The sequence below is a fragment of the Rutilus rutilus genome (genome assembly GCF_951802725.1).
Source record: "Rutilus rutilus genome assembly, chromosome: 16".
NCBI lineage: Eukaryota > Metazoa > Chordata > Actinopteri > Cypriniformes > Leuciscidae > Rutilus > Rutilus rutilus.
Genome location: NC_140224.1, coordinates 35,408,985 through 35,421,250, shown reverse-complemented (window position 1 = coordinate 35,421,250; position 12,266 = coordinate 35,408,985). Strand labels below are relative to the sequence as shown.

Below are 12,266 nucleotides of genomic sequence, written 5' to 3'. Positions count from 1 at the left end.
AAGAAAAGAAAAAAAGTTTATTTGGAGTCACAGGAGATTTTTACAAAATGTATTTATATATATATATATATATATATATATACACATTTATATATAATTATTTATATATATATATATATATATTTTTTTTTTCTTTTTTTTTTTTTTTTTTACTTTATGTATTATTAAATATACACTGCAGTTCTATTGTAACATACAAGTTTTGAGACAAAACCCCCAAGCCAGGCACATTGTGTTTGGAATTTGTGACATTTATGAACTGCACAAATCTCAAACACTTGCTTGTTTTGCGTTCAGTCATTATAGCGAAACAAAGCCCTCGCAACACACTCATGTCATTTCCATCCAAATGCATTAAATAAATAAATAAATAAATAAATAAATAAATAAATAAATAAATAAATAAATGTCTGACAATCTTTATATCTCACAATTGTGACTTTGTTTCAAATGTTTTATCTCACCTACTGTGCAGGTAAATATATTTACATGTGTCCTCTGTATATGTAAGAGTTATTTTTTCTTTTATGTAATAGTCTATTCTCTCTCTCTTTTTTTTTTTTTTAGTTGAAAGTACTACTGTTATACCAGAGACAGCCACAACCCAAACCACGGAAACTACAACGACTGGTAATAAAATATGCCATATTAGTCTGGAAGATTATGTATTTATTTAGGAGGCTTAATATGTCATATAAAATCTATGGTAGCCTAAATTAAATAGGAAATTAAATATAAAATGCCATGTGTTACAGTTGCATTTTATTTTGCATTTGTAACATATTCCAATACTACAATTTGATATGTATATATATACACACACACACAAATAAATATATATATATATATATATATATACAAATAAAAAAGTATATACAGTATATATAATATATATATATATATATATATATATATATATATATATATATATATATATATATATATATACGGTAGTTTGCCGCCGAGGGGAAGCCATTCTCAGGGATTTTTTTTAAATTAATAATAATAATAAATAATACAAATTGCATAGTGAGACATCTAGTTTAAATATTACTGCTTATTTATGTACACACATATACTCATGTACATATATCCGCTTACAGAGGGGACACACTGTCAGGACACATTAAAGTGCGTCACATAGGCTTCTTTGAATGATAATGAGCTTCTTGTGTAATGTGCAGGTGAGGAATTTGGAACAATTCTGAAGAGTGTAACAGTAAACTCGTGAATATAATAATGTTCACTTCCTTAAACTCTTCAGAGTTGCTTGTCTTATGATCGGTGTTTATGAACTGCACAAATCTCAATCACTTGCTTGTTTTGCGTTCAGTCATTATAGCGAAACAAAGCCCTCGCAACACACTCATAGTATGGAAGTAAAATAATGCCAAATGTTCTTGAAACAAAAAAGCCTGTTGAATTGCACTACTTGTAAAAATAGGCATTGCATTAACCCTGCTTGCATTTTAATGCATTGTATTTTTAGAGCTTGCATTTTTATGGGCTGAAATTCAGCATGGTTGAATATTTAAGCTGTGAATATTTCAATTCAAAACAGTTTCATTATAAAAAATCCAATAATCCATATTCACCTTTCATATTTCACTTCCAAAATATTCAAACTGTTTAAAAATAAAATGCAATTTTCGGTCCATTTTATTTCGCTTTGCAAATTTGCTTCCACAAATTCAGTGGTTAAAATTCGACAATAAATTCAACATTGACATCCAGGAACTGCAGGAAAAGCAGTAGATTACCGAGCATACTCTCCATCTGCTGTTAGTCGATCTCACCAGCAGGAGGTGCAAAAGCGTGTGTTGTTGATGAAGACCAGCAACAGTTAGAGCAAGCCATTCATTCATAAAACCAAAGCCCATCTACGGAAAGCCTGTTCACTCCAACGCCCTATTAAGTCCTATTGGTTGTAGTTCCAATCAGAGTTCCACTGGGGGCGATCGCCCATGAGTGCAAAATGAATGGGAGTCAATGGGGCTAGACGGCTAATTTTGTCTCTTTCACCCGATTGTCGTTGAAAAATCTCAGATTTGATTGTAGATTTTGCAAGTTCAACATGGGTTATAGGTCGAAAGTTGAATGAACGAGTACTTATGTCCTTTCGATTTCTTACAGGTTGAGTTGTTGTTGCCCATAACACGCTAGCATTCTGCTAATGAACGCTGATTGGTCAGTGAAGGACTGATTACGACCAGAGATACCGCTTGATGGCATCGTGGCATCCGAAGCGGGACCAGAAACAAACAAAACAAAAACTCATCTAGCACGTGTATTTCCCTGTGTCAGCTGTGTTGTCGATGCCTCGAGAGAAAAGAAAGTGCAGAGCGCGAAAGCACCAAAGTGACTGAAGGATTGCCGTGAAGCAGTATCTCTGGTCGTACGATGTGTATGACGTCATTGACATTTTGAAAGACTTTTTAAAGCAAATAAGTGACTCTAAAAAATCTAACACCCAGCAATGTGTAATTTCTTTGCATCCCCTTTCGAAAACAACATTCAAATTACTAGACAAAAACTTATATCCTGAGAAAAGTGGATTTTGAGGGGTATAGCGCCATAGACCTCCATTCATTCTGCACTCGTCCTGTGAGCGCCCTCATATGGAACAAGAGTGGAACTGCAACCGGAAGTTTCCCCTCATTAGACTTTCTCTGATAAAACTCATTTACAGCAATGTAAGTGTAGGCTATTTGTGATTATTATGACGGCTGTTTTATGTTAAATTCAGTGTCCTCACGGTTACTTTTCCTGTGTAGCCTACATGCATCTTTCTCTACCGTGAACGAGATTATAATGTTATTCCCCGATGCGGATGTACAGATCCAATGTTACATTTTTGAGGTTGACATAAATTTCTCTTGGTTGTTTAGTTGCCTTAACTTTATATTGTGGCGATGTGCCTCATGCAGGCTATTAGGGTTTCCCTCAATACTTCAGGATTCCCCTGCTGGACATATAAAACGCTTAACGTAGCTTAATGGACTAATTACAGTGATATAAAAGACCAAACTCGCAGGCAAGCAGATGGACTCAGAATAACGCGCAAAGTTTAATGCTGAGCGTTTCCCAGTGACAGACTGGCATAAAGTTGGCTTGACATTGGACATTCGCACATTTAGGGACCGTCTCTAAAGTGTAAACGACATTGGTATACACGTTTCTAACTTCAATAGCATTTGAATAGAACGACTTACAGTCATAAAACCAACAGTAAAGTGTTCATGTAGTTGTCAGGCATAATGTGCACCCTTTGGATTTTTAATATTTATTCAAATAAATTGAAGTTTGCTATTGAAGTTAGAAACGTGTATGCCAATGTTGTATGCAACTTTAGAGACGGTCCCTAAAAGTGCGAATGTCCAATGTCAAGCCAATTTTACATTTAGTCATTTAGCAGACGCTTTTATCCAAAGCAATTTACAGTTAAACTAACAATAGGAGGACAACAATATGCAAGTGCTATGACTCTTCCCAGTTTAAGCTAATGCAGTACACGTAGGCATACTATATATATATACTATAGAGTGAGAGAGGAAGAGAAGAGAAGAGAAGAGAAGAGAAGAGAAGAGAAGAGAAGAGAAGAGAAGAGAAGAGAAGAGAAGAGAAGAGAAGAGAAAGTGTTAGCATTGATCAAGTGTTGATTTTATGCCAGTATTTCACGAAACGCTCAGCATGAAACTTTGCACGTTAAAGGGATAGTTCACCCAAAAATGAAAATTCTGTCATCATTTACTCACCCTCAAGTTGTTCCAAACCTGTATGAGTTTCTTTGTTCTGCTGAACACAAAGGAAGATATTTGGAAGAACGTTTGTAATCAACAGATCTCGGTCCCCATTGACTACCATTCAGTAGTAGGACAAATATATACTATGGTAGTCAATGGGGACCGAGATCTGTTTGGTTACAAACATTCTTCCAAATATCTTCCTTTGTGTTCAGCAGAACAAAGAAACTCGTACAGGTTTGGAACAACTTGAGGGTGAGTATACAATGATAGAATTTTCATTTTTGGGTGAACTATCCCTTTAAGTTCATATTGCTTGCCTGTAGCCTATAGTAGCCTACATCCACAATAAGGTGCGAGTTTGGTCTTTTATATCACTGTATTAGTCCATTAAGCTACGTTAAGCGTTTTGTCTCGACGAAAGGGGAATCCTTGAGTATGATGAGGTATTGAGGGAAACCGATTATAATCCTGTTCATGGTAGAGATAGCTGATAACATGTAGGCTACACAGGGAAAGTAACAATGAAGTTATTGAATGAAACATAAACACAACTTTTGTGTCTTTATCATCTTTTCCGCATATGACACAGATAATCATTTTCATTTTATGAATGAATGGCTTGCTCTAACTGTTGCTTGTCTTCGTCAACAACACGCGCTTTTGCACCTCCTGCTGGTGAGGTCGACTAACAGCAGATGGAGAGTATGCTCGGTAATCTACTGCTTTTCCTGCAGTTCCTGGATGTCAATGTTGAATTTACTGTCGAATTTGAACCACTGAATTTGTGGAAGCGAATTTGCAAAGCGAAATAAAATGGACCGAAAATTGCCTGTTGAATATTATAGGTTGTATTTTTAAACAGTTTGACTATTTTGGAAGTGAAATATGAATGGTGAATATGGATTATTGAATTTTTAATGATGAAAATGTGTTTGAAATGTTTTGAATTGAAATATTCACAGCTTAAATATTCAACCATGTTGAATTTCAGCCCATAAAAATGCAAGCCCTAAAAATACAATGCATTAAAATGCAAGCATGGTTAATGCAATGCATATTTTTTTTTCAAGTAGTGCAATTCAACAGGCTTTTGGCATTATTTTACTTCCATACTCATGTCATTTCCATCCAAATGCAATAAATAAATAAATAAATAAATAAATAAATAAATAAATAAATAAATAAATAAATAAATAAATAAATAAATAAATGTCTGACAATCTTTATATCTCACAATTGTGACTTTGTTTCATATGCAGCCGAGGGGAAGCCATTCCCAGTGATTTTTTTTATTAATAATAATAAAAAATAATACAAATTGCATAGTGAGACATCTAGTTTAAATATTACTGCTTATTTATGTACACACATATACACATGTACATATATCCGCTTACAGAGGGGACACACTGTCAGGACACATTAAAGTGCGTCACATAGGCTTCTTTGAATGATAATGAGCTTCTTGTGTAATGTGCAGGTGAGGAATTTGGAACAATTCTGAAGAGTGTAACAGTAAACTCGTGAATATAATAATGTTCACTTCCTTTAACTGTTCAGAGTTGCATGTCTTATGATCGGTGTTGTCAATGCAAGCAATATATAAAACATATAGACTTACATATATGACATATGCAACATGTTCTCGCTTTAGGGAAGGACCAACATTTGTCTGTTAGCCTAATTTTATGTATTCTTTGCGATCTTCCTAAATCACGTTCCATGGCTAGCATTTGTTGCAGTTTCTCTCTCTCTTTCTCTCTCTCTCTTTTTTCTTCATTGTTGGTACCCAAATATTAGACACCCATTTGCTTAATGCTAATCTGCAACGTAAGGAACAATCTGGGCTGCGTTCCCAAAAGCACCGTTAGTAAACTATGGTGGCAAGTTCAGCTGTTGCCAACACAATTCAACAATTCAGTGTTTCCTGAAACCACAGTTCCAACGAACATTCGCAAACAGCATTGCAAGGTTGAATGGTTGGAATTAAAGCTCTTGACACGTGGTTGGAAGTATAGTTTCTTACTAGTATGACATTTAGAAAGAGATCAATACTGAGCAAAATAAGCGAGCTAACATGCAGTACAATCTGTATCTTTCATTATACGTATACAAATTTCATTCTACTTTCTTTAGTTTGTCAAGAGAATGAAAGCGCCATTTTTGAAGATTGATCATGTGCTCTAGTAAGCCGGGGACCCCCGAGTATAACGTAAGAGGGATCCCATGATTGAGTCAAACATCTAGAAATAATTAAGCAAAATAACAGGTATTCCTCAGATACTGTGTTGATACTATTCACGAGTTACGTCGTTGTTCTGGAAATGCTCCTCTGGCTGAGAATCACTGAAGAAAGCAGGTATCCACATTGGAAAGTTTGCTATATAAACGCAATAAAAAGCATTTCCAAAATTGGGTACTATGAGATGACACTGTTCTACATTAAAAGGACATTTAAAATTGTAAAAGCATTAAAAAATGACTAACAGACCATAAATAACCTCAAAAGCTCAATTATTTCTGCAGCAATATTATAGACGTGTTAAATATCACTGTAGTGATATATGTCTGTATTATGTAACATATGTTGCCTTGATCAAAATTGTTCATTAACTGGAACATTAACTGATAATATTTGTGTGTATATATGAGTTATTTACATTATTTACTTGAAAGACAATATATATATTGTATTTATTAACCTGCTTTAGAAACATTCAAGTAAACACAGCTAATAGGGATTAGAAGTGAAAAAGGTAGACAATTACATTTTAAAGCATCCATGTGAAAACAAACCTGGAAAGAGACGTGATGATTTAGGGAGGAAAACGAGAAATTCTTAGTGCATTCCAGTAAATTATTCATGGGATAAATCATAAATTAAATGGAGAGAGCAGACCACAAATGTGCAGGATATGTTGTATTTTGTCATACTATTACAGCGGAATACAAAGAAAAAAATAATCAGGAGGAAAAGAAAGCAGTGATTGAAAAGAGTTTTTGACATAAATATTCTTGTTGTAAGCTACCACATCACATTAAAATACCAAGTGTTAAGTTATTCTGCTGATGTTTGAAAATAGAACATGAAGAAAATTTGACAGCTCATTCAGTAAAATTGACAGATATAAGGATTATTTGTAGCGGCTTACAGTGCGTGTCCACTGGCACTGAACGAGCGGAGCGAGCGTTTTCAATTTATTTCTATGGAAGTCCAGGTTTTTGGGATTGACAGCGGACCGGAGAAAGCGTTGAAAGCGGCCGAGAGCGTCAAAAGGTTGAGCCGTTACAAAAAGACGCTTGACGCAAAGCATCAATTTGTAAACAAAATGTTTTACACACTAAATCCAGCATACACTCTCAATAGAGACACAACCCGAACCTCACAGTGATTGGCTGCCGACCGCGTTGTTCGCTTGATATTTGCATACGTCGGCCCAACCTTTTGACGCTCTCGACCACTCTCAACTTTCTCCAGTCCGCTGTCAATCCCACAATGCACTGCGCGAGCGTGAAACTCGACTTCCAATGTAATGAATTGAAAGCGCTCGCTCCGCTCCGTTACATGTTGTATAAAACATATGGTGTTCAATGGGAAATTTAATAGGGAATGTCATATATCACAAATATATATATATATATATATATGTACTGAATGTACAGTAGTTTGCGGTCTGGATGGGAGAAAGTGTGAAATATATGATTTTACAATGCTTTATTTTTCCTTTACAATTGACAGTTATTTATATGATTTTACAAACTCTTATTTTTACTTTACATTTGTACTGTTATATATTCATTTGTTTATTTTAAGTTTTATTTAAAATTTTTCATACAGTACAGCATCACAATCTGTAATTATCTGAGGATGATCTTAAATGTTGTTCCCCTTTTGTATATTTTGTTTCAATGGGGAAATAATCGTATTTAAATATTTGAATCTCACTTTTGTCATCAAAGTTCCAACACTAAGTTTAACATTGTTATTCAAGTGGGTGAAAATAAAGATACAGTTCCTTAACACTCAATTATGATCAAGGTGGCAGCTCTTTTTTAATTAGTGAGAGAGGGATATAAAGGATACTCTTGTTGTAGGTTTAGTCAGTTCAATAATAATAATCCATTTTCAGTTTACCATCCCAATATCTTCTCTTTCATACAGACACAGATGTTAGATGTTTACCTGTACTCTTGTGTTTGACACATCAGTGAATGAGTCTTTTTTCTTTATTTTCTCAGAACCTACAACTGATCCTTGCTATGATTATAACACTCTTGATGAATCCTGGAGAGACATACGGCAAAACCAAGATCAGTACTATGGATATGACGACACTCTTGTTGAATGGAGAGGCTGGTATCGGCTGTATCTGAATGGAGAAAGTGCCCAGATGTCTGAGTGGTGTGTGACTGATGTGAGATGTGGTGGTCAAACTGGACTGTATCTCAGCGGTTCTCATCCAACACTTGAGGATGGAGTGGAGACCCGTGAAGTCGTGGGAACTAATGTGTGGTGGTGGGGGTATTCCCGTGAGTGTGGCGCCTACAGTTCCACATCCATCCGAGTCAAAGCCTGTTCAGGAGATTATTACGTCTATGAATTTGTCAAACCCATCATATCATCCCCCCAGCCTATGTACTGTGCAGGTACAATATTAACCCTTGTCTCTGGGATTTTTGTTAGGATTTTTTATTTCACTATAATGAGTAAACGCTCTATATATTAGATAATTTAACATACATTTTTTGTTTTATGAAAATAATCATGTTTTAACTAGTTATAATCAGTGGTGTGCAGTCCATTATCTATTATGTATAGTATGTTTGTTACAGATCAATAGCACCTAGATCACTTTGTTACACAATTACTCAAATTACACGTTACGCCATTTGTTCAATAACTAATATGTATACTGTATATGAACGTATCATAATTTTACTCTACAGTCCTCTTGTGCCTATCTGCAGTCAAGTTTTTGTTTCAGAAAGAATCTTATTTTCATATATTTTTTATATATAGTCCCTGTTGCTTCTGCAGGCTGCTGTCAGTACTGTAGACTTGCCTCACTTTGAGCCTGAAAGTACACTACTTGTTAGAATATAATTGCTATAATATAGTTAGAATATAATTGCAAGTTAGTATATATATACAACTAATACTTTTGCAAACTCCATGACAGTTGTTTTCCAAAGCATCAGCAGTGATCCCTGCTACAACTATGAGTCTCTGGATCGTCCCTGGAGAGCCAACAATGAAAGTGGAGATTACATTTGTGATGAACGTTTCTCCTGGAATGGCTGGTATCGGCTTTTCTACTATGGAATGGACATCCGGATGTCAGAGACCTGTGTTAGTTCATTCACCTGTAACACATACTATAATCTGTGGCTCAATGATCCTCACCCTCAGATAGAGGATGGAGTGGTGACCAGGGAGGTCTGTGGTGGGACTTATTGGGGAAGCTGCTGTGATTATAAGTCTAAACCCATCAGAGTGAAAGCGTGTCCAGGCAATTACTATGTCTATGAACTTGTGAATCAAGCATGGTGGTGTTCAGGATACTGCACAGGTACTGTGCTTTCCTATAATTTATTTAAATATTTCAAACCTTTTTTTTCTTTTTTTTTTCTGCATGACATGAATTCCCTTCTTTTTAGATGTCAACACTATTTCACAGGCGGTTTCCACTATAAGTCCAGATATATTCACTGGATCCAGCATCACCTTGAGTAAGTTGTAAATAATATATATGAACGAATACATGAGTGTTATTAAAAATTAAATAAAAAAAATTCAATGAAAGATTTGCATTTCAGTTTAAATGGAAATGTTTATGCATAAACATTTTTACTATTACACAGTCACATTGTGTATGAATGGTTTATGAATCTCATGATTATTACAGTGTTTGACTGGTTCAGATTTGCTCTTGTGAAGTTTCTCATTGAAATATAACTTGCTTGTTTTGGTCTCATCATCTCTCAATAACAGATTATGACCCGTGTAATAACTACAACATACTCGACAACTACTGGAGAAGCACACACAATTACTGGTCTAGTTATGGATTCATATCTGATCATGATGACACTCGTGTAGAATGGGATGGCTGGTATCGACTCTTCATTAATGGATCAAGTGCTCAGATGCCTGAGTGGTGTTTTTATTACATGTCATGTGGAGGTTATATTTCTCTGTGGCTTGGTGGCTCTCATCCTCGGCTAGAAGATGGAGTTGTTACTCGTGAAATTTATGGCACTCGCAATGATCAGTGCAGTCGCTACAGATCTGACCCGATCCAAGTCAAAGCTTGTCCTGGAAGTTATTATGTCTACAAATTTACCAGACCAACTCTTTCAATCCCAGCTCCTGTATATTGTGCAGGTATATTTATTCATCTTTATATTTGATGTGCTTGTCATGAATTGTATTGGTTTGAATTCATATTATCATCTTGAATATATTTAATTTTCAATATATAATGCTCTCTTCCTACTTTTTCCTTAATAGTGCCTTTCTCCACCCCAAGTGTCGATCCCTGCTACAACTATACTAGTCTAGATGAGCCTTGGAGAGCCACAGATAACTACTACTATAATAACTATAACTACTATGGCATGTGTGATTATAATGTGGAGTGGAATGGCTGGTACAGGATGTTCTACAATGGTGAAAATACTCAGATGCCAGAATCATGTGTAAATCAGTACACATGTGGCACTTATGAACCACTGTCGCTCAGCGGCCCTCACCCACAGCTGGAAGATGGAGTGGTCACCCGTCAGGTCTGTCTCTCCTCATGGAATGGCTGCTGTACTTACACATCCCACCCTATAAGAGTCAAAGCCTGTCCAGGAAATTACTATGTTTATGAGTTTGTCAAGCCAATATTTTGTGGAGCTTACTGTACTGGTGAGGATTTACTTCCTCATTCTTTAATTTTTTTTCTGAATTTTGTTTGAAAATTATTGATGTTGATATAAAATGTTCCTACTACCAGAAGCCTCAACTCAGTCCATCTCATCAGCGTCTACAACAACAGAGACGATCCCATCTATAGAATCCATGACTCCACCAATCACAACCACTGGTAAAGTATTGTCTTGCTTCCTTAATAAACTCTCTTGAGCATCTTTTTGGACATGCATTTTCTCTGAAACATGAATTATTGAATTGTTGAATCATTATTGAACATTGAAATGTTCCTGATTATCACATTAAGCAAATGCATTATAATTTCTACAGAGAAAGATAATTTAAAAAAAATCACATTAACAAGAAGTAATACAGCTCACAAATGACTATGCATTTCAAACTCTTAAAATGGAAACAAAGAATGCATTACTAGGCAAAGTGAAGTACTGAAGTGCTGTAAATAGTGAAAACTAAACCACCAGAGTTTCTCAAACACATTTTGTAGTTTTTCCAAACCTGTATGAATTTATTTTATCTGCTGAACACAATAAAAAAAAAATATATATATATATATATTTGTAACCAAACATTTGTGAGGCACCATTGAAAAATTGTATTTATTTCCCATAGTATGGAAATCAATGGTGACCTAAAACTGTTTGTTGACAAAAATTCTTCAAAATATCTTTGTATTCAGCAAAAGAAAGAAATTTATAGAGGTTGGGAAAAACTTGAGTGCGAGTTTATGATGACAAAATCTTCATTTACGGCTCGGCTCGCTTTACTTTGGCTGGGTTTGCTTTTCCACTGCAGTTTAGTACCGCTATAAAGTGGGTGGGATTATAGACTGATCGTTATAGTTGCACCAAATCCAATGAGGCTGGTAGTGACGATTCTCTCTGACCAATCAGTGATCTGCAGTTTTAAAGGGATACTCCACCGTCTTTTCATATTAAACTGTGTTATTCCCTTAACTAAGACGAGCTGATACATACCTCTCTCGTCTCGGCGATCTGGCGCGCGGCGAAACTTTGATAGCACTTAGTTTAGCCCAGTTCATTCATTAGGGACCAAACAGAGATGAAGTTAGAAGCGACCAAACACCTCCACGTTTTCCCTATTTAAATACAGTTACACGAGTAGTTACACGACCAAGTATGATGACACAAAATAAAACATGGCACTTTTCTAAGCGGGTAAAAAGGATAACTTAACTATAATGTATGGCGGAATAGCACTTGAAGTTGGGAGCACTTCGACTCTGCGCAGTAAAAAGTCATGTTGGTTCTAATGACAGAAGTGAGATGGAGAGGATTTTTCAGGAGTGACATTTTACTGCGCAGAGTCGAAGTGCTCCCAACTTCAAGTGCTATTCCGCCATACATTATAGTTAAGTTATCCTTTTTACCCGCTTAGAAAAGTGCCACGTTTTATTTTGTGTCATCATACTTGGTCGTGTAACTACTCGTGTAACTGTATTTAAATAGGGAAAACGTGGAGGTGTTTGGTCGCTTCTAACTTCATCTCTGTTTGGTCCCTAATGAATGAACTGGGCTAAACTAAGTGCTATCAAAGCGTCGCTGCGCACCAGAGCGATTGAGTGC

At 35.7% G+C, this 12,266-nt stretch overlaps 1 protein-coding gene across 1 annotated transcript in view; it reads left to right on the top strand.

Moving 5' to 3' along the window:
* LOC311306292 (uncharacterized protein) overlaps positions 1–12,266 on the top strand; it is a gene marked incomplete at both ends in the record, with an annotated part of 48,803 nt that overhangs the window by 36,232 nt on the left and 305 nt on the right. The window contains 3 exons of the mRNA XM_084434614.1: positions 8,927–9,476; positions 9,809–10,131; positions 10,258–10,659. Of these exons, the coding sequence (XP_084290740.1) occupies positions 8,927–9,476; positions 9,809–10,131; positions 10,258–10,659 (1,275 nt within the window). The remainder of the gene's footprint in view (positions 1–8,926; positions 9,477–9,808; positions 10,132–10,257; positions 10,660–12,266) is intronic.